The sequence below is a fragment of the Monodelphis domestica genome, chromosome 3 (assembly GCF_027887165.1).
Source record: "Monodelphis domestica isolate mMonDom1 chromosome 3, mMonDom1.pri, whole genome shotgun sequence".
In the NCBI taxonomy this organism is placed as follows: Eukaryota; Metazoa; Chordata; class Mammalia; order Didelphimorphia; family Didelphidae; genus Monodelphis; species Monodelphis domestica.
This window is the reverse complement of record NC_077229.1, coordinates 95226885-95250504: the sequence shown is the minus strand read 5'-3', so window position 1 is coordinate 95250504 and position 23620 is coordinate 95226885. Positions and strand designations below refer to the sequence as shown.

Here is a 23620-nt window from a genome sequence, read left to right as displayed (position 1 = left end):
ATTTGGAACATATAACTTCAGAAAACTCATGTGTGGAAAATTGTTGCTTGTACTTGGTAAAAAAAAAATCTTTACAAATTAAAAAGAAAGAAATGACAAACAAGATGATAAAAAAAAAACCTGGAAAGGCTCATTCAAAGTGATACAAAGTGAAGTGAGCAGAACCAAGAGAATGTACATAGTACCATCAATAAAATAAAATTGGGGCACCTAAGTGGCTCAATGGATAGAGAGTCGGGCCTAAAGAGAAGAGGTCCTGGGTTTAAATCTGGCCTCAGATGCTTCCATAGCTGTTCTGACCCTTTGCAAGTCATTTAACCCCAACTGCCTAGCCCTTACTGCTCTTCTGCCTTGGTACTGCTTAGTATTGATTTTAAGACAGAAAGTGTTTAAAAAAAAAAGTACAATGATCAACATAAATGACTTAACCATTATCAATAATGTAAGGATCCAGTACAACCCCAAGTGATTCAAGACAAAAAAGCCTATCTGCTACTATAGAAGGAATTGACAGGACTCTGAATGCAGATTAAAGCATGGCATTTTTCACTTTATTTCCTCTATGAATTTTTCTGTAGTGTGATATGTATCTTTCACAAAATGATAAAGATTGTATATTGTATAATAACACATGTACAGCCTATATGATATTATCTGCTGTCTTAGGGAAGGGAAGGAGCATGGATTGAAAAATATCAGAGATTGCAAATTTTCTGAAAATGATTATTGACAATTGTACCAATGTAACCTGGGAAAAAAACAAAAGCTTAAAATGAATGAATAAAAAGAGAGTAATGTTTAAAATTTTTTAATTAAATACAAGGGTTAGACTTATCTTCCAGTGATCTTCTGGGTCCATCTCAGCTATGAATGATCCTAGGAAAACCAGAAATAATATAGTTTGTTCCAGACTTTCAGGCTATTTTGTATACTTTTTTTCTCTCACCAAGGTTCTGGCTGGAGGACTGAGCTAGTATAAGCAGAAAAGTAACCCCAAAAACTGACCTTACAAAATCACCTAATGTTCAAGTTGGAAAGAACCTCAGCAGTAATATAGTCCAACCTGCACCCTAAGAAAAAACCCTAACCAACCAACAAATTATCATCCAGTCTTTCTCTGAAATTTTCCAGTGCAAGGAACCTCATTACATCTTGAAGGGGTTCATTTCACTTTGAGATAGCTGTATTAGCCAAGTTTTTCTTACATTCTAATTTTGCCCTATTTAAAAGGGCTACTTGTTCCCTCTAAGAAGGCTTTTATTTTATTCTAAGCCAACAAAAATGGCCTCAGTGGTTTCCTACCTCTTCTATCTCACCTCCTCATCTTCTTTCCTTCTCTCTTTTGATAAATTTGGGGGGTTGGGGGGGAAAGGATACCCAGCATTTCAGTGACAAAAAAGAATTGAATCATCTCCTTTTTCTCTCTCTCCAGGATTATGGAATATTATACCCCAAAGATGATATACTTTGGTGATTATTATAGTGGGCAGTTCCCAAGATGGACCTGTCTGCTGGGACAGTTCTCTGCTTGCCATGACATGTTAGCTAGGCAAAAATATTCCCCCTCTTCCTTAGGAGACAATGAAATTAAATAGGAAAAACCCTAGCCTGAGAGTCAGCAGAGCAACTCTGCCAAGTGATTTAAAGCAAGTTATTTTCCTTTCCTGGCCTGCAGATTTCCCATCTGTTTATAATGATGAGTTAGTACCAAATTATCACTCAGGTTCCTCCAGCTTTTCCTGGATTTGAATACTATGGCCCCATGAATGTGGATGCTCTTTCCAGAAGTGCTGATCATAATCAATTTAGTCTTCTCATTCTTTTCTTAAAAGTCTATATTCTCTCCCCCCCCTCCATAAATCCTACAAGAGGAGCCCCTCAAGTGCCATCAGTTCCCCTCTGGTACCTTTAACATTTCATAGGAGTACTAGTATATGTAGCTTTGGGGTTCCCCATCTGTTATTCTACTTTCTCCCTGAATGGTAGGCATCCTTGGTATTCTGGGTAGGGGATGGGGTTCCTCAAAGCTACCACTGCTAATAGGATAGAGCTGGAAAGGTCCATAAAGGTAAATTGCGATAGCTCTAGAAATCAGGACTAGTTCAGTTTGGGGCCTTGAACTGCTTTGGAAGAGAGGAGAGTCAGAAAAGGGTCTGGGGAGTGCCTTTCATTCAGCGTTTTTATTCACTGCCTCAATGACTACCTAGGGCATGCACCTCTTGAAGCCTTGGGAGCAGGAAAGGAGAAAGAGAAGATGATACTTAAGAGTCAGGACCTTGGGAATTCTGGTCCAGCACCAAGGCAGGTGATGATCGTCCTAGTTTAGTCTATACTCGGATACAGAGATTACAGCATGGAACAAACATGAAAGCAGCCACTAAATGTGTTTATAGAATTTCATTCGTGCTAATGTCTTACCCAACAGAGATTGTGAACTCCGATGTATGCAGGCGCTACATTTTATCTAAACTTTGCACCTCCCCGAAGTGATTGTTTCCAGTTTATCCTTTCTAAAAAGTATTTGTACACAGTAGCTAGCCTTTTGTCTCTCCATTAGACTGCAAGCTTCTTCCAGGGAGGGATTGTCTTTTACCGTTCACTGTAAACCTTCCCGGCCCACCAACCCCCTCCCCAAGCCTCCGGCCCAGCTCCTGGATTTAGGCTTTTAATATAGGATCACTGATCGTTGACGAGGCACCAGTCCCCGCACCCTGGCCCCTCCCAGGTTCTGGCACCACGCTCTCCTCCCTGTGTGAGCACGCATCCTGTTCCCGCGTGCCTCCCTCTTGGTCTTTAAAGGGAGATGGGGAAGCGTGCCGCTGGGCCCCCTGAGGTGCACACGGTGGGAGAAGAGAGCTGTCAGCAAGTACTCAGAATGCCGGCCATGGAACCCAAAGGCTGTAATTTGATAGAAACCGTGGAAAATCTCTCGGACCAGGTGAGCGAGGTCACTATCCCCAGCTCCCCCGCCCCTATTCCTGCATCTCAATGGTACCTCCCAGCCTCCTCGGCTGCGGCCCCGAGGGGGACTGGACTATACCACTCACTCTTGGGAGTGATGGAAGGGCAAGAGCTTTAGAGGGCTCGCACCTCTTTGGGGACAATGAAAGGGAGATTTGGACGTGTCTGGGGAAGAGGGCGACTTTTCTGCTATAAAGGGGGGGTGCTCTGTATATTTTTTTTCTCTCGTCCGATGGGTTGTTTGAAGTGAATGCAGAGAGCCCCTCTAGAGGCTAATGGGGGAGGAGAGTGGAATGGGATGTGAAGCTGACCGGAAAGATGAAGCTGACAGCTACTTGGGCCAAGTGCGCCCTCGTGACTTTAAAACCAAAATTGTAAAGACTTCTAGGATTTGGAGCTGGAAGGAACCATCTAGTCCAGTACCCTCGTTGTACATCAGTCATTCAACAAACGTTTTAGTAGTCACTGGGCTAAGCATTAGGGTTATAAAAAGTGGCAAAAGACCGTCTGCTGTGTGACCCTGGGCAAGTCAGTTAACCCCCATTGACTAGGACTTACTGCTCTTCTGCCTTGGAACCAATAAACAGTATTGATTCTAAGATGGAAGGTAAGGGAAAGGAAAGGGAAAGGAAGGGAGGAAGGACTGCCCTCAAGAAGTTTACAATCTCATGGAGGAAATGAGATATAGATAGATAGATAGATAGATAGATAGATACATATATACAAATACACATATACAATTACATATATACATATATACAAAAAATACAAATACATATATACAAAAAATATATATGACAAATAGATGGTGAAAGGGAGGTCCAAATGAGTCAAGAGGCTTGCCCAAGTTTACATAGGTAGTAAAATATGAAATACCCCCTAGTGGGCTTATTTTCCTCCCCAATTTAATAATGCACACATAGAATTGTCAAATCCTTTGATAAAATTTGAGCTTAACTCGATCTAGCTTTGAATTTTTACAAGGTCCTGGATTTCAATATTGACTCTACTATTTACTAGAAATTTATTGCCCTTCTGTCATTTTCAGTAGTGTCTGACTCTTCCCAGAACCCATTTGGGGTTTTCTTAACAAAGATTCTGAAGTGGTTTGCTTCTTCTCCAGTTCATTTTACAGATAAGGAAACTGAGGCAAACAGGGTTAAATGATTTGCCCAGGATCACACAGCTAGTAAGGTTTGAACTCAGGAGGAAAATGGATCTTCCTGCCTTCAGGCCCAGTGCTCCAAACTGTTTGAAACACCTGGCTGCACATACTAGAAATTTAAACTTAAGCAATTTATTTTTCCTTCCTATTGGGTCTCTGCTTCCTATTTTTGTCTGAGTGATAAGGCTTGCAGGGAGGGAAGGAAGGAAGGAAACCAGATCTCTAAGGTTCCTCTGCAGTTCTAACACTGATAATCTTGAGATAGCAAGAGCCACAACAAGGCTCCCATTTGGTCAACATTTCCAGGTATTTTCCAATGATGCTAAGAAATTTTCCACTAAGTCTCTGCAATGATAGTGCTTCTACCACTTGGCTTTCCCATTTCACACTCTAATCCATTTTTGTCACTCTTAGTGGACTGTTTTGCCTGTCTTTGTTATACTCAGCTCCTAACACAGTACCTCACATGTAATAAAAGTTTAATCAATGCCTGTTGACCAACTTAAAAGAAAACAGTAGTTTTATTTTCTTTTTAATCTGCCAACTGCAATAGAGGCTATTTTGAGTAGTGCAAACAAGCATCCCTCTAATAGCATTGAGTCACATGTATGATTCTCCATGATTAAGACAAGGCTAGAACTGATGAGACTTAAAAGGGAATATGTCTCTACCTTGAACTATGACCCCTCCTTACTCTTTATGTTTTGGGATAGGTCACTAAAACTTTGTTTCCTTGCCTATAAAATAAGACTTGGATTAGATGCTTATCCAACATTCCTTCTGAGTCAAAATCTTATGATCCATTGTCTGATGTACTTTATTACTTAACTCTTATTTCTCTAGTGCTTTAAAGATCACAAAGTGCTTTCTTCATAATAACTCTGTGAGGTAGATGATAATGGACATCATTATTCCTATTAAAGATGAACCTAGGAGCAGCTAGGTGACTCAGTGGATAGAGAGCCAGACCAGGAGACTAGAGATCCTGGGTTCAAATATGGCTTCAGATACTCCTTCACTATGTGACTCTGGACAAATCTCTTAACCCCAATTGCCTAGCTCTTATTGACTTCAAACTGAAACTTAGTATTGATTCTAAGACAAGAAGGCAAGGGTTAAGAAAAATAAAAAGATGAATCAGAAAATCAGATTCCGGAGTTACAGAGCTCGAAAGTGGCAGGAATTTAAATCCAGGTCTTCCAACTCCAACCTCGGTATTCTTTCCAAGAATGATGACCCTCTTGGCATTATAATCTCAAAATAAATCCTTTTTTTTTATGAACTTCTTGGAGTTAGCATCCATTTTTTTTTCAGGAAATTACACTCCTAGATTTGGGAGAAGAGAGCCCAGAGTAATAGGCTGTAGAAGCTTCCTAGATGATCATTCATTCCCAAGGTAGATACTAGCTATACTACTTAATTTCCCTTCTCTAGATCTCAGTTTTCCCATCTGTAAAATGAGGAGATGTGATTAAGTGATCTTTAAAAGTCCCTTTCAGCTCATAAAGCTCATAACTTTTTTTTAATTTAGTTGTCATTCAGTCTTTTTAGTCATATCCCACTCTTTATGACCCCGTTTGGGATTTTCTTGGCAAAAAATACTGAAGTGGTTTTCCATTTCTTCCTCCAGCTCATTTTACAGGCGAGAAAACTGAGACCAACAGGGTTAAGTGACTTGCCCAGGGTCACACAGCTAGTAAGTATCTAAGACTGAATTTAAACTCAGATCTCCCTGATTCCAGGCCTGGCACTCTATGTCCACTATATCAACTAAAATGATCATTTTACAAATGAAGCCAAATAGATAATAGTCATTACCAGAAATTAAGGATCAGGAAGTATAATATATTGATCTAGGTTTGTGGGTTTTTGTCATTCGACTAGCCTATTATATACATGTACTTATATATACATATTATACATATACACACACTTGTATATGTATATATATACATATATATAAGTTTGTATGTGTAAATTTCAACTGTCTTTTGTCTGAAAAAGAAAGACAAAAGACAGGTCGTGCTCTCAAGGAGTATGGTCTTTAGTCAGAGATCCAAAGCCTCTCCAAAGCTGACAGGTGGTTTTTGTTTTGTTTTGTTTTGTTTTAAAACCCTTACCTTCCATCTTGGAATCAATGTTGTGTAAGTGGTTTTTTACTTTGATTGTCAAAAATAGTTGATCCAATTTGCTTATTAGGGGTATAAAAGGTATAATGATAAAGGTATTGAAATGGTTGGCAAAGGAGGCAGCTGGGTGGCTTAGTAGATTGAGAACCAGGTCTGAAGATGGGAATTCGTGGATTCAAATCTGGCCTCTGATGCTTCCTAGCTGTGTGACCCTGGGCAAGTCAATGAACCCCCATTGCCTAGCCCTTACCACTCTTCTGCCTTGGAACCCAGTATTAATTCTAAAATGGAAAGGAATGGTTTTGAAAAAAAGGGGGGTGGTAATTAAAGATCTGGATCCTAAACCAGTTGGTCCACCACATCACCCTGGACCAGTCTCTTCCTTACCCTGGGGCTTCAGTCCCTTCACCTCTCTCATCTGTAAAAGAAGGGTAGCACCCGCCTCCTCTTAGTGTTGTTATGAGAATCAAATGAAGTAACATATATAAAATTCAATTCTCCCTCTGTCAAATGAATGGATTGGACTCAATAATCATCTAGGGCCATCTTGTCCTACTGAGACAGTCTAGAAGTCTTCGTCACGTGGTTAGCTTGCATTACTGGTCCATGAAACCATGTCGTTTCATTTCTAGGTTCTTGCTCTGCCTCCAGCCTCTGGTGCTGCCACAAGCACTTCCTCCCGGGGTAGCTCTTCCCAAGCTGTTGTTAATACTCAGCTGTACTCATTATTGCTAACTCTAACGAGTAAATTAGGGTGGTGGGGAACTCAGCAGCCGGAGCTCGTTTGGAGAGAATTATGGTGTTTAAGCACAAGACACCCTGGTGATATATTTCATAGCTACATATACGGAAGGGGGCGGTGGAATGGGACTTGCAGTTTGACTGGCCTTCATTGTCATGTTAAATGACTTAGAAACTTCCACAGTTTAAACCATATGAGATTTCTGGACCACCTGTCCTTCGAGACAGCTTAGAAATCACGGATTCCTGAAAACGTTCTTCTATTTTTTCCCCTTCTTCCCAATCACCTTTGAAAATGATCGTTTCAAGGGAAGCTAGGGGGTTCAAACTGGACCTTAGATATATCCTAGCAGTGCAATCCTAGACAAGTCACTTGACCCCCAGAGCCATCCAAACCTTTCCTTGAGATTTCTCTATCTCCCTGACCTGTTCCTGAACTCCTGAATTAAAAGCTAGTCAGCTGAGGAATAGGGATCAACCAGCAGCTGGCCAGAAGGCACTCAGCCTTGAACCCTGAGAATTGGGGGGGGGGGCAGTCTGCCAGAGGGGACAAGTGTTAGGGCTTCCTGCTCCCCCACTTTTCTTGCCTGACACTCCTACCTCTCTTTCCTTGTGTGAACCCAAATAAATTGTTTACTACTTTAGAATTTAGATCTGGCTGGTTTCTGATACTAGGAAAGGGGACACAAGATTTGGGGAGAATCACATCTCTCCCCAAAAAGGAAAGGTTAGCCCAGGATCCAAACTGCCTAACCCAAGGAACAACACCTCTCCTTGATAGTGGGGTGACCTCAGGTTTCTGAAGGGAAGTGACAGTGGGTGTCCCTAAGGAGACCAGAGACAGAAGAATCCATCCTGCCCCTCAACAATAGCTGGGACCAAAGGGGAGGCAGTGGGTCATCTTACCAAAGCTGATCTTTCCGGGTTTTGTCTTCCATCTCCCAGAACTATCCTCTATAGAGACATATTCCCTCTGTCAGGGAGATAATTATAACACTACCTCTCTCCCAGAAAAAGAGAGGGGAAAAGGAATCTCTCCACTCTCCCCATTTCCCTCTCTCCTTCCATTTCCCCTGTTCCCCTCCCAATCCTTCTATTATATCCTGCCACTAAAGAGCTTATGCCTGAATAGGAAAAGTAAGACAATTGATCATTTTTGTTGTTGTTCAGTCATGTCCAACTCTCTGGGACCCCATTTGGGATTTTCTAGCCAAAGATACTGGAGTGGTTGGCCATTTCCTTCTCCAGCTCATTTTATAGATGAGGAAACTGAGGCAAACAAGATTAAGTGACTTGCCCAAGGTCACACAGCTAGTAGGTGTCTGAGACCAGATTTGAATTCATGAAGAGGAATCTTCCTAACTTTAGGCTTCTCATTCTATCTATCCACACTGCCATCTGACTACCCAACGCAGCTAATAATAACTAGCATTTACATTGTACTTTAAGGTTGAAAAAAGAGCTCTTTACATAAGTTATCTCATTTGATCTTCACAGCAACTGGGGAGTTAGTAGGTGCTAAATTTGCTTTTGTTTAAGTGACTGGCCTAGGGTCATACAGCTGTGCAGTTTCTGACCCCAGTTCCTTCTGATTCCAAATCTTGCCTTCAGTGCACTGTGCCACGTAACTGCCTCAAGTAGATCTATGTCTAGAACCCAAAGCAGCCCTAAGAGAACAAGAAAATATGACAGGTTCATCACCATAAATAAGGGAAGATTTGATCAGGGCCCTGAAAGATTGATGGGATTTTACAGGCAGTGAGTGATAGGAAACATATTCTAGGGAGAGAGAAACTAAACCATAAACGATTATTTGAGGATAGTTGGGTTCTTTGAAGAAAGTTTACAACAGCTTAGAGACAGCCAGGTGTCTCAGTGGATAGAGAGCTAGATGTAGAGTCAGCAAGATCTGAGTTCAGATCTGACCTTAGACACTAGCTGAGTGATTCTGGGTAAATCCCTTAAGCTCTGCTTGCCTCAGTTTCCTCATCTGTAAAATGGAGATAATCATTCCTATTCCCTTGGGGTTGTTATGAGGCTCAAATAAGATCTTTTATAAAGTGCTTTGCCAACCCTAAAGTGCTATATATTATTATATATTAAAGTCCCTTATTATCCTATCCTCTTTAGCATCTACTTCTCTTTTAAAGAACCCCTTTAAAGACCTAGTCTGTAGAAGTTTCAAAAGAGCAGAACCCAAAGTAGCAATTCCAGGGTTTTGTTTCCTAAGGACTCTTAAGAATAAAGAACCACTACTACTACTACTAATCTTTAACATTTATATAGTGCTTACTTTACTGTGTGCTAGGCATTGTGCCAAGTGTTTTACACTTATGTCATTTGAGTCTCATAATAACCCCGGGAAGTATGTGCTATTATTATCCCCATTTAATAGATGAAGAAACTGAGGCACAAAGAGGTTATGTGACTTTCCCAAGGTCAGTGTCTGTGGCCAGATTTGTATTCTAGTCTTCTTGACTCCAGGACCAGTACACTGTACATTGGGCCCCAGCTGCCTTACATTCAGAGGTGTCTGCAACTGCCTTCATCTGGCACCCACCTTCATATTAGCCATCTTGTGTCAGTTTCTCTGAGCAATGAGGTGGCGGAGCAGATAGAGTGCCAGACCAGGAGTCAGGAAGACTCATCTTCCAAAGTTCAAATCTGGCCTCAGACACTTATTGTGTGACCCTGGGCAAGTCACTTAACCCATTTGCCCCAATTTCCTTGTCTGTAAAACAAGCTGGAGAAGGAAATGGCAAGCCATTCCAGTATCTTTGCTAAGAAAATTCCAAATGAGGTCATGAAAAATCAGACACAACTGAACAACAATATCCAGTTTCTCTATCAGTATCCCAGCGTGCCAGGACCAGAATGGCAAAAGAGGAAAGTATGGAGTGTTCTAAGACTCCAGAGAGCTAATGCCCTGCCTCCCCCACCTCAAATTTGTCCTAGAATTTATGAATGAAGCTCCTTTGGAAGGCAGATGTCTTCAACTCCTTGACACTGGTATCCTGGAGATAACTGTTCCCTGCCCCTCAGTCTTGTATTTCTCACCTTCTCATTTTCCTTCTGGCCATCTCACTTACCAGTTCCTTCACCTAACAAAGCGATTCCTGCCTCACCTGGCTCGCCTCTGTTTGATCAGCACCTTCCTAGAAGATGGCATTCATACCTGGTGGCAGTGGAATGAACAGAAGGAATCCATCAAGATGTCTGGAAGTAGCAGCCCTCTCCTGCCATTCATTTTGGGGATGATCAGTTCATTTGGACAGTTGGGTAAGACTTCCCACTCATCCAGGGTTCATCTCTGGGTAGAAGGGCTGCTGGAGGATGGAGACAGGAAGGTGATCCAGTCAGTACTTGGACAAGCGTCTCAGTGAACACAGAAGGGGCTGAGAAATGGAGGGAAGAGAATTAATGCTATCATCCTTAAATCTGATTCTTCACTCTTTCTATTACAGTGGGATGTGTGTTGATTTTAGTCCAGAAGTTTGTTCCTTGTGCCTGTTTTGTGCTGTTTGGAATCATTTTCATGCAAGTGAGTTAAGAGGCAACTGTGTCACTAAAGATATTGTCCCCAGTGAGCCTGACCTACTGGGAGCAAAAATACTCTGGGTCTGGTCCCAGCTCTGCCACTGTGACTTGGTCAAGTCACTTTCAGGCTCTGGGCCTTCGTTCCACCCTCTGAGAAATGAGGGCTTTTGGACCCACCAACTAGAAATCCTCTGAAACTTGTAATGCTGCCAAAAGTCCGGCCGCCTCACCTATGTAGACCTTCCTCACAATCTCTGCGAGACTGACTGACCTTTGCTTAGCAATGCTCTTTGCAGTCAAACTCTGCTTACCTGACCTTTCTGCTCCCAGAATATTTGCATTACAAATATTGACTTCCCTGACACCAACATATTCTCAGCCCAGAAGCTGGCAGGTCTCTTGAGCTGCATCCAAAAGTCTCTTCCTGTATCTCAAAGGTCACTCGGTTCTCTCAGGTAACAGTTCAATGGGAAGAGCACTGAACCTCCAATCAGAAATGTTTGGGTTCCTCTTTTGCCTTGTACCATCACTTACTGTTGTGCAATCATCTTGTGTCAGACCCTTCATGACCCCTTTTGGGGTTTTCTTGGCAGCTATTGGAATGGGTTGCCATTTGTTTCTCTAGCTCATTTGACAGATAAGGAAACTGAGGCAAACAAAGTGGAATGACTTGCCCAGAGTCATACAGCTAGGAAGTGTCTGAGGCCAGATTTGAACTCATGAAGATGAGTCTTCCTGACCTCCAAGTTTGGCACTCTTCATTGCTACCTTACCATTACTTAGGAAAGTACCTTCCCCTCTCTAGACCTCAGTACCCCAGTTCCCTCATCTGTAGAATGAGGGGATTGGATTAGTTGGTTCTGAAGGGCTCCTCCAAATTTAAATGCTGAGATCCTGAGATCTCATGGATATACAAAGTATTATTCTTTTCTTTTTTGTGTTTCTACACATCAGTGCATTGAGATGAAAGAAGAACCAGGTTCCAAAGCTTTTCATCCAAAGGGATGAAAGATCCCATAGGGGTCATATTTGGCATTCTAGATGATGAGGATTTTATACTGGCCCTTCAGGAATGAACCAGGGGGAGAGGAGGGGAGCCCCCATTAGGAATAACAGCACAGGTGTCCAATCCAGCAGCATCTAGACAAAACAGCTGCAAGCCTTCCCACAATAAGCCAGCCTGGGGGCCCCCAGGAAGTGCACCCTGCAGAACTCAAAAGCAGCCAGGCCATCCCTAAGCACTGGAGTAGAGCACAAAGGAATAAGAAGTCCTATATTCCCCTCCAGCTCTGCCTGTGCCTGGTTATGGAACCCTGGTGCCTTCTACTTCCTCTATCACAACTCTAGCCATCAAAGATCCTGCTGAAGGGGGCAGCTATGTGGCTCAGTGGATTAAGAGCCAGGTCTAGAAACAGGAGGTCCTAGGTTCAAATTTGGCCTCAGATTTAGTAGCTGTGTGACCCCGAGCAAGGTGCTTTAACCCCCACTGCCTATCCCTTATTGCTCTTCTGCCTTGAAACCAATATATAATATTGATTCTAAGACAGAAGGGAAGAGTTTAAAAAGAGAAAGAAAAAAAAAAGATCCTGCTGACTTGTTCTAAGCTAATGGCAGGCATCAGAAGATAAGTAGTCAAAAGAAATAAAAAACAATTTTCAAAAGAAGAATTAGAGGGTCGGCTAAGTGGGTTGAGAGCCAGGACTAGAGATGGGAAGTTCTAGGTACAAATCTAGCTTCAGACACTTCCTAACTGTGTGACCCTGGGCAAGTCATTTAACCCCTATCACCTAGCCTTTGACTGCTCTTCTGCCTTGGAACCAATACACAGTATCCCAGTATCAATTCTAAGACAGAAGGTAAGGGTTAAAAAAATAGAAACTATTAACAACTATAAGAAAAAATGTTACAAATCACTAAGAGAAATGTGAATCAAAACAACTCTCTAGTTTCACCTCACACTCAACAAATTGACAAAGATGATAAAATGTATAAATATTGTTAGAGGCACTTCAGGATGGCATGTCCACTCATACATGTACCAAGGCAGCTAAGTGGTACAGTGGATAGAGCCTCAGTGGATCTGGTGTCAGGAAGACCTGAGCTCTAATCCAGACTTGGATGTTTATTAGCTTTAATGGCTTACATGCTTACCTTGGGCATCTGCCTCAGTTTCCTCATCTATAAAATGAAGATAATCATAGTACCTACCTCCCATGGTTATTATGAAGATAAAATGAGATCATATTCATAAATTACTTAACAAACTTTAAAGTACTAAATAAATGCAAGTTATTATTATAGTCATATATCCTTGGTGGAATTAGGGATTGGTCTGAGTATTTTAAAAGATTTTTGGTAGACTCTAAACGATCACCATAGTACAAATATCAATAATATGGAAATGGGTTTTGATCAATGATACATATAAAACCCAGTGAAATTGCTCATTGGCTACAGGAGGAGGGAGGGAGGAGGGGAGGGAAAGAATAGGAATCATGTAACTGTGGGAAAATATTCTAAATTAATGAATTAAATAAACCTTAAAAAGCAAAAAAAAAAAAAAAAGAATCTATGTCCTTAAAAATTATCCTGTTATCTAACCCCTTCATCTTAATTACTAATAAAATAAATTAACTAAATTTTTTTTAATTTTAAATTAAAAAAACATTTTTGGAAAATATTTGGGAAAAATCAACCTTCTGATCCACAAATCCATTGCTAGGCATGTTTTCTAAAGAAGTCGTTGATGGGGAAAATTTTTCATTATCTGAAAAAGAAACTTTTTATGTTAATAAAACACTGAGAATAAATTAGGTGCCCATCAACTGGGATGTTAGAAAATCTTACATAGGAAAATTTACATGATTGGTACAGAATAAAATAAGCAAAACTAGAAGAACAATATATACAATGACTACAAGAACATAAACGAAAACAAAAACCACTCAGATGAAGCCAAATGCTACATATCTTGGACCTGGAGGAAAGATGAGGAAATTGGCCTCACTCCTTTCTAGAGAGTTGGGGGCTGTAGATGCAAAATATTGCATCTACAGTCAGATAAGATCATTGTGTCCCATCATTTCATTTATCCATTTTTCTGTTGCAAGGCCAGAGTAGGGCACAAGGAGGATGTTGGCATTACTAGATCTTTTTTAAACTCTTACCTTCTGTCTTAGAATCAATGCTGTGTATTGGTTCCAAGGTAGAAGAGCAGTAAGCACTAGGCAATGGGGCTTAAGTAACTTGCCCAGAGTCACACAGCTAGGAAGTATGTGAATTCAGATTTGAACCCAGGACCTTGCATCTCTGAGCCTAGCTCTCAATCCACTGAGCTACCTACCTGCCTTTTACTATGGTGTTTTGTTTTGTTTTGTTTTGTTTTTCAAAAAGGTTATCAACAAAACTTTTTTTTAAGAAAAGAAACAAAAAGGATTTGATAAATAAAATACCACATTGCACCAAGAAAGCAGAATTGAAGAGTTCCTTTCTCTGTGTCTTCTTGCTTTTGCCAAAGTAATAACAGACCTCACCTTCTCCTTTTATCCATATCTTTCTTTAATAAGTTATTGCCTAAACCAGGAAAACTACAGATAATAGATATTGAAACATGCCAGTCCCCTTTCCCCATAACAAAGAAGTGGTGGACAGCAAATACAATCTGCCCAATGGATTGATCTGGTTTGTGTTCTTATTGGTTATGACAGATGTTCTGTTCAGGGTGCAGAGATCCTGGGAAGTGACAATATTTGCTTTTTGAGCATCAATAAAACATTAAAAAAAAGAAAAGAAAAAAGATTCTTTATGACCAATCAGAAAAAGATAACTTCCTGTCTGTAGCGTGGTTCTCAATCCATTGAACCATCTACCTGAACCAAAACTCACTTTTAGTGTGGATCTTTTTGTCTACTTCCTAGCTTCATAACCCTGAGAGGGTCACTTAACTTCTCATTGCCTGAAAAAAGGATACACTAGAAAAGGAAATGGGTCCATTGCAGTATCCATGCCAAGAAAACCGCACAGATGGGGGGTACAGTATTCTTTGTGTCCAATCAGGAAAAAAAAAAACTTATGCTTTATGGCCAGCCAGAAATCAATCAGCAATCTAGGCTTCCAAATCTAATCTCTTTACATTTCAGAAGTAATGGACTCTGGGAGCAGCTGGGTAGCTCAGTGGATTAAGAGCCAGGTCTAGAGATGGGAGGTCCTGAGTTCAAATCTGACCTCAGACACTTCCCAGCTGTGTGACCCTGGGCAAGACACTTACCCCCAACTGCCTAGCCCTTACCACTCTTCTGCCTTGGAACCAATACACAGTATTGATTCTAAGACAGAAGGTAAGGGTTTAAATTTAAAATAAAGAAATAATAGATTCCCCAAGATCATATTTCCCATTGTAGAGTACCTAATACATCAACCAACATCATATCTCATCAGTTAAGTGGTAGAGAATTCTTCTGATTCCCCAATTACCTCTTTGATTTTAAAACCTTTGAAATGCTTCAGAAGCAAGGCAGCATTTTGAGTAAAAGCTATTATTATTGTGATGATGAGCAGAAGCACTCAGATTGATTCAAGCTCCCCAGGCTAAAGATATCTCAGACATCTCCTCTTCTTGCTACGTGACCATAAATCATTGGAATGGTGGCTAACTAACCTGAAAGGGTCCCCTTTTATCAATGAGAAGGGCCCTTAATTTTTCTGCCTTGTTGCTTGGGTTGGAGAAATGAATTGTACTGTTGGACACGTTTCAGATTTCCATTTGACATCAGTGGGATAAAAATCCCTTGCAGCTTCCCATGGCCCCTCACAAGCAGCGTGTGAAATGATTAATTGTGGACAGATGCTCTTTGGTTTAGTTTGGGTTTTTTTAAGCTCCTGCTTTATCAAAGGATTTTTGAAAAGGATCATCCCATGTAGCAGGAGTCAAGTGAGAATCTGTTCTTGAGGTCTACATTTTTCTCCCCCTTTTTGTAGGTCTTGGCCTTTGGCCTTCTATGGAACCTGAGATTCCTAATGAGGTGAGTGAGATTAACTGATGGGAACTGTCTAGCATGCTCAGTGCTACCCTGGGTGAACCAGTGACCAGAAAGCAGAAAGCCCAGCCTTTGGGAAATGGAGCCAGAAGGGAGGGGAGGGCAGTTGCTGCATAGATCCCCTGAGCCAGGGGCTCCTTTCACCAGAAGGAGACCATGTGGGTGGATGCACAATGGACATGCCCTGGGGACCATTGCAAAGCTGTGCATTGTCCAGCTTTGGGATTATTACTCCTAGTTGGGGTTTGGGCCATATAAGCCCATTTCTGTCATCACAATTTCAAGAGGACCTCAGGAAAGCAGTTTTCACAATAATCAGTTTAACAAGCATTTAGTGAGCGCCCATCACTAGTTGTCCTGACTTTTCTCTTGCCACTGTACTCAGATGACTCTGAAAGAGAGAAGGCGGCCGATGCCACTCTGCCCCACTTAAATCCAACTGATGCTTGAGGAAAAGGACATCACCAATAGTGGTGTTATTTTGGTCTTCTTCAAGCAGAAGGACAACCCCTATTGAGCTCCCAAGAACAGCAAGATCTTAAAGACCATCTAGTCTGATCCTCTTACTTTACAGATAAAAACCTGGACCTAGAAAGGCTAAGTAGCACCAAATAGTCATCTCTTTCCTGAACAATGAAAATAACCGATATATTTTTAGAATTCCTCTTCCAATATCTACCCATTCTTAAACTGGGTGGCCTTTTAAAGGCTGTATCTACTCAACTGTCATCCTTTCTAAGATCAAGAATAAGGCTGGATTTGCCCAATTTTGCTGAAGATTTTCACGTATCCTATGTTCCTGCTTTGCTGGATCTGAGCTGCATGACATCTTTGTTTCCATTTTTCCCTCTGGTTCCCTCCGTGGTTTCTCAGGAACATTGCTTTGGCTGGTGGCCTGCTGTTTCTCTTAGCTGAGAGCCGGGCAGAAGGGAAGTCCATGTTTGCTGGAGTCCCCACTCTGGATTGTACCTCCCCACAGCAGTACATTCGGCTGGGAGGAAGAGTTCTCCTCCTCCTCATGTTCATATCACTCCTACATTTTGAAGTGAACGTATTCACTGTAAGTGACCTGCGGACTTCATTTCCCTTTCCCTGCTTATCTTTTTTCCCCCAGGATTTCAGAGCCTCCCCTAACCCAGGAGCACTCAAACAGGCAACTCTTCATCCATTACCCTTTGATCTTCCCAATTCTGTTCCTTGCCTTCTCCTGATGCAGTGCTGTTATTTATTTCACCCTTCAGTTCAGTTCATCCTAATTGTCTGTATATATATACATACATATATATATGTATATATATTTGCTAGTGTATATATATATATATATATATATATACACACTAGCAAATCAGCCATAAAGAAGAGTCTATTAGAGTGGCCTAGATTTTTGGAAAGGTCACTTCAGGAGACTGATCAGAAAGATGTCTCCTATTCCCAACATGGTCAGTGCCCTTGCCATAATAACAGAGGCTGGCCCATAGCTCATTCATACTTAAATTAACCCCGCTGCCAGCTTAATATAAATTATGTTGTGACTTCCATAAATATAAAGACTATCCTCCAGAGATGGCACTACAGGCCATTACAGCCTGTAGCCTCATGTTCTTTGGTCTTATTTATTTGAATGATTACCCAAAAGAAAAACAACTGCTTGATCACATGGTTCGATAGGGATATGATTAGGGATGTAGACTCTAAATGATCACCCAAGTGCAAATATCAATAATATGGAAATAGGTCCTGATCAATGACACAGGTAAAACCCAGTGGAATTGTGCATTGGCTATAGAAGAGGGTTGGGAAGAGGGGAGAGAGAGAACATGAATCATGTAATCATGGAAAAATATTCTAAATTAATTAATTAAATAAACTTTTTAAAAAGAATGGTTATCTCTAAAGGGATGGGAATAAACTCAAAGAGTCATTTGGCTGATTATACTTCTTTCATGTCTTTTCTCACTTTGCTGCTTAGATCTTCCAAGATGTCTCTAAGATGGTTCTTGTCATCCTGGTGGCCATTGGATTCAAAACAAAACTAGCCGCCCTCACTCTTGTGATCTGGCTGTTCCTCATCAACCTGGTGGAGAACCCATTTTGGATCATCCCAGCCAACAGGCCCCTTCATGACTTTATGAAGTATGACTTTTTCCATACCACATCAGTAATAGGAGGCTTTCTCTTGGTGGTAGCCCTTGGACCTGGGGAAATTTCAGTGGATAAACAGAAGAAGCAGTGGTGAATAGCACAGTAAAATGATGAAGAAAAGAATGAAAGAAATAGATTTATTGCCTTCTTGACTTTTAACTCTCTCCTTGGGGAACAGGGGAGAGTGTGGCCCCTATCTACTCATATCTTCTAAATGTCTCTTACAATTGACTGCTGCCTCTCAGCGGAATAGAAATTTTTATTTCTTACCTTGGACCAGATATACATACAGATATATATAAAGTGAAAGGCAAGCTGACCTTTAACTATCTTGTACCAGGACTTTCTTGAAGAACTTGTATTAATCTCAAGGTGTTGTGAGAGTGCTATGTACTAACCTGGGCCACAAGGAGATACTCAGGCCTCATACCACTTCGTAAACCTAAAACTGTGTTGGTGAACCTATAGCACACATGCCGATGCATGCTGGGGGGGGGCACTGCTCCTTTCCCCCTCTCTACATGTCTGAGGACATTTCTCACATGACACCCCCCTACCCAGCAGCCCAATGGGAGCACTTCCTCCCTCCCCTATCTGGAACAAGGCAGGGGGCTCAAATGTGATGTGAGGATAGCACACAGTCTCTGAAAGGTTTGCCATCACTGACCTAAAAGAGCTGGTTGTACTATATCCACCCAAATTATGTGTTATCAGGGTTGGGTATATATCTGTTAGAACTATCATTTTCCTTGTTTACTTTGTAACCCTATGTTTGGGGACTTCCCATTTGGCTGATTTGGTGGAATCCAATCCTTATCAGCTGTAGAGCTAGTATAATGTTTCCTTTTTGGAGAATAATGTTGAAAACATTATGACGACACAACCTAGGTCCTTCGGTACCAGTTAGTGCATTTACAGGGCTCTACATTAGCAATGGACTACCTCTTCCCTCTCCTCAAATAAAGCTTTCCTTCATGGTCATTTATGGCCATGGCCAACTTGGCCCGACTTAGATTAACTTCATTTGTATTTGCATAAAAATCACATTGGCTATTGTTAGCCAGCCATTATCAGCTGCTGATTGGACCAGGATGACCCATCCACAGCAGAAAGCAGCTGCCTCATTGTCCAGGAAAGATCCAGTGAGCTGGCTTTTGATCTGACTTCTTCTCTGCCCAAATGGAAAGATTTCAAATAGGTCTATGGGAATAAAGCAACTTCTCATGGGGAAAGTGGGTGAAGGTGCATCAGAGGTCTATGGACCCAAGAGCCTTTCAAAGTTGCCATGAAGCATGTGTTGTTTTTAGACAGTTGACTAGGATCAGATTCCCTTTGAAAGCAACAAAGTGAGGAGGTAGAAAGGAAATTCCACTAAAGAAACAGCACCGAGTTTTATATGTTGTTTGTCCCAGAGCTTAGCGCATAGTAGGGCTACATACCTAGCACATGATGGGAACTTAATAAAATGCCAGTTGACTGTGTAGAGCAGATATTGTGTACATATATATATATATATATATATATATACACACATGTTTATATTCATACCACCTCAGGTTGACTTGGCCTACTGCCAACGAAGATAGAATCTCCTATTCTTTGGCTGGGAGAGGTAAACTAAGTTAAATATGTTCTAGAAATGCAGTAAGCATGTTAATATTCACTCAAGATTTTTTGCTCAGTATTTCATATACTGAGTGATCTTATTTCTGAGATAGGACTAAGGCAAATATAGAGGGTCTAAGAAAAAACTAGTCATTTATCATAAACAGGGAAGTTTAGAGGAAGGACAGACTTACGAGAGGAAATGATGAGTTCCATTTTGGACATGTAGAGCTTAAAAATAGCTAGTGTTCATAATATTCAACACAGTGCCTAGCAAATAGTATGTACTTAGTAAATGCTTATTCCCTTCCCTTCTGTTTATGTAGCACTTTAAGGATTAAAAAGCACTTTACAAACATTATCTCATTTTATCCTCACAATGATCTCAGAAATAGGTGCTATTATGAATCCTGTTTTATAGTTGAGCAAACTGAGCCAGACAGAAGTTAAGGGACTTGCCCAAGGTCACACAGCTAAGGCCTGAGGCCAGATTTGAACTTGGGTCTTCCTAATTCCAAGTTTAACACTCTACCCATTACACCTGTAAAATTTTAAATTATATCTCAAACAATGAAAATATTATGTTTAGGAGGTTTATTAAAGATAATTAGAAATCAAGGAATAAAGAAGATACAAAATAAAAATAAAATATAAACCATGTGCCCATGGCTAGTTAGCCATTTTCAAAATCTCCACTCACCATCCTCACTGCTGATTCTTCATCATGCCAAAAAGAGAGCCCATGGGAGGAGTTACCGCCAGTTAAATACCAATAATGTGATTCTGCCAACATGGAAATGCAGGAGAGATTTATAGGGAATTTGGGGAAATGCTAAGGATTTCTGGGAAATGAAGTCAAAGGTTCCAAATCTCCATTTGTTCTGTGGAGTTCTCTGGAACTCTCTGTGGAACTCTCCACAGAACATCCAGGCAATATCCAGTAGTCAATTGACTATGGCTGAATTTCAGGAGAGAGATTAGGGCTAGATATCTTGGAGTCATCTGCATTGAGATGATCCTTGAACACATGGGAACAGATGAGGTCATTAAGGAGGACCCAAGACAAAACCGTAGGGAAGCTATTGGGATATAGATGATTCAATAAAGGAAAGGAAGGAACAGTCAAGACAACCAGAAGAGAGCAGTGTTGCAAAAGCTGAGGAAAGAGAGTGTCCAAGAGTGGAGGGTTGGGGATGGACACAGGGAGGTCAAAGAGGATGAGGTCTTGAAAATGCTATTGTTGGAACCAGGATGGTGGTAAAGGTAGAAACCAGATTGCAAGGGAAATGAGTGGGGTAGCCATGGAGACAAGCAGAATGGATGATAGCTCTTGGGAGTTTGGCAGTGAATGGGGACCAGATACACAGTGATAGACTGAATGAACATCAGAATCAAGCGAAAGGTTTTTTAAAGAATGAAGTTAGACTTGAACGTGACTAAGCAGTGAGGAAACAGGCAGTAGCTGAAAGAGACTGAAGATGAAGAAGAGGGAATAATTGTTTCAGGAAATAGGAGAGGATAAAGGGCATAGGTAGAAGGATTAACTTTGGCAAGGAGAAGGTACACAGGAGGAAAGAATGGATGAAGACGAAGAGGACATTCATGATGGATGGCTTCAATTTTTCTCAGTAAAGTAGAAATTGAGGACATTTACTAAGAGGAAAAGTAGAGGTATTGGGGGACAGAGAAGAAAAAATTTGGAACAGCTAAGTAGGGAAGCATATAAAAGTTTTACCAAGCAAAGATCAGGTGGAGATTAAATGACCTTGGGTGACGCCCTGCTAATAGGGTGAAAGATTGATGATCTCCAAACATGGAATTTATATTTGATCCAATCAGAAGCACAGGAGTAGAGGCAGAGAAGGAAGACAGTGACTGTGATTCAAGTCTGAGGATTGATGTGAAGTGAATGGTAACAGGACTAGTCAAGGTAGTCAAGGGTGGAAAAAAAAACAAGATTTGACCAAGACCAGTTTAGATGTGATTAGATATGTAGGTTAAGAGAGAGTGAGTAATAAAGGATAATACTGAGGTTGAAAAACCTGGATGATTAGAAGGATGGTGGTGCTCTTGACAATAATAAGGAACTTCAAAACAGGGTGGATTTTGAGAGGGCGGGAATAGTGAGTTCTATTTTAGATATGTTGCATTTGAGATGCCTATAAGATGTACAATTAAAAATATCTTGTAGGGGCAGATATGTGGCTCAATGGATAGAAAGCCAAGAGGTCCTGGGTTCAAATTTGGCCCCAGACACTTCCTCACTGTATGACCCTAGTCAAGTCACTCATCCCCCATTGCTTACGCCCTTAACCATTCTTCTGCCTTGAAACCAATACTTAGTGTCAATTCTAATATAGAAGGTAAGGGTTTGGGTTTTGTTTTTTAATATATTTTGCAGATAATTGATGATATGGGACTGGAGCTTAAAACTAATATATATATATATATAGATCTGGAAGGCAGAGATAATTAAAACCCAGGGAGCTACATGACAGAGTAGATAAAGGTCTAGAATCAGGAAAACCTGAATTCAAATCCAACTGCAGATACTTACTAGCTGTGTGACCCTGGGCAAGTCACTTAACTCTACCTCACAGGTTGTTGTGAGGATCAAAGAAGATATTTGTAAAATTGCTTAAGACTAGAGTCTCTCAAATAATGGACTTTTAATAAATGCTGGCTCCCTTCCCTTCTGGCCCTGATGAGATCATCAGATGAAAGCAAAGAGAACACATAGAATAGGGTCCAAGGTCCATATGCTTTGTGGTATGTGTACAAACCTTCTCTTTAGCTAGTAGATCTACTCTCTAGACAAAGTCTTCCAATTCCAATGCCCATCCATACTAATGGTTTTATTTGTAAGTTGGCTTTCCTCTGTTGCACTGAACCCTCTTTGGTATCTTCTTAAACTAAGAGGGCTCCCAGCCTTCAGGAATTTGAAGTCTTTGGGAACTGAAAGTAAAGTATCTGCCCTCTTCCAGGAGTAGGAGAGTCCCCATTAATCCTTTCTTTGCGAGAGCTACTTCTGGCAACATGCCCTCGCTTCTGTTTTTAGAAGTTTTCAAACTAGTTTAATATACAGTCTAGTGTGGCTATGAGGTAGATGGTCAATTTCTATGTCTATGGTGTTGCTTTCTCTAAGACCATCACTCAAAAAATGAATAATTCTGTTTCAATTTAAATCGGTGTGATGATTAAAAATGCCAAGAGACTAATTCTAGGTAGATTGTTTGATATATTTTTATATAATTATATATGTCGTGTGTATATAATTAAATATTTATTATAGTATTACAAATTATGTTATTTATATACTGTATAAAATTATAAATATATAATATAAACTACATTTATAATAGATTGATTTCTGATATTAATAAGACATGAATTTGGTCAGATGATTCTCTCGGTAGTCAAGAATCTATAATATGCAATTAGGAAGTTCATCCCTCAGACGCCCCCTAGATATCCAGAAAGATATCTCTAATTGGTGAAGTTGGTCAGGTACAAGTTCCAAGCTTTCCAGCTACCTGGAAAAGAAATCAAATTGTGTTGGGTAAAATAGACTTCTGCAATGTTTCCCATTTAAAGGTCTGAAGGACTCATTGGAGCTATGTGTGGATATGTCAGGTGTGAAATTTATATTACTCCACCCTACTTAGATCTTACTTTATGGAGAAGATGAAATTGTAATCTCCTGATTGAACAATGAAGGTACTTAGTTCTTACTTTATAGTGAAGCTAGAACTTTAAGCTAAGTCTATAAGTCTTTAAGATCTTGATACAAAAAGGTGTTAAGTAACTATAAAGGTTAAATTAATCACAAAAAGGTTAAGTAACTCACAAAAGGTGAACTTAACAAAAAAGTGTTAAGTAACTCAAAAGATATAATCTAATCAAAGAAGATGAGAACTAAAGAAAGGGCAGTCCTGGAGAAAAGCTCTCTGATGTGATTGGTAGACATGAAAATTAAGAGGAGGGGACACAAGAGTCAAAGGTCTATATATTTCGCATCACTTCCTCTCTCCAGTACCTTAGGTGGTGGAGAGTTGGCTGGTGGTAGCATGCTGGGCCTTTCAGCATCTTGGAGTGTCTACAAGCTATTGTCCGGTTTGGTGGTGAGTTTCTGGCTGAGTTTTCCCTCCTTTACTTTCCAAATTTTATCCTCTTAGAAGCCTTTATTCTCCTTCAGAGACCCAGCAGCTGAGATCTTGAACTCCCCCTGGCACAGGCCAGGTGGGAGAAATCCTATATCCTCTTCCCTCTTTCTCCTTAAATCCTTCCCTCTATATTAATTAAAA

The 23620-nt window shown here is 40.7% G+C and overlaps 1 protein-coding gene across 1 annotated transcript; it reads left to right on the top strand.

Annotated features, from left to right (window-relative positions):
- The first annotated feature begins 2477 nt into the window (after nucleotides 1-2477).
- LOC100027243 (surfeit locus protein 4-like) lies at nucleotides 2478-18713 on the top strand. The gene is made up of 6 exons (XM_007489089.3): nucleotides 2478-2938; nucleotides 10089-10275; nucleotides 10461-10537; nucleotides 15511-15554; nucleotides 16443-16629; nucleotides 17539-18713. Exons 1-6 carry the CDS (start codon nucleotides 2804-2806, stop codon nucleotides 17803-17805), a joined length of 897 nt encoding a protein of 298 aa, XP_007489151.1. The 5' UTR covers nucleotides 2478-2803; the 3' UTR covers nucleotides 17806-18713.
- The last annotated feature ends 4907 nt before the right edge of the window (nucleotides 18714-23620 follow it).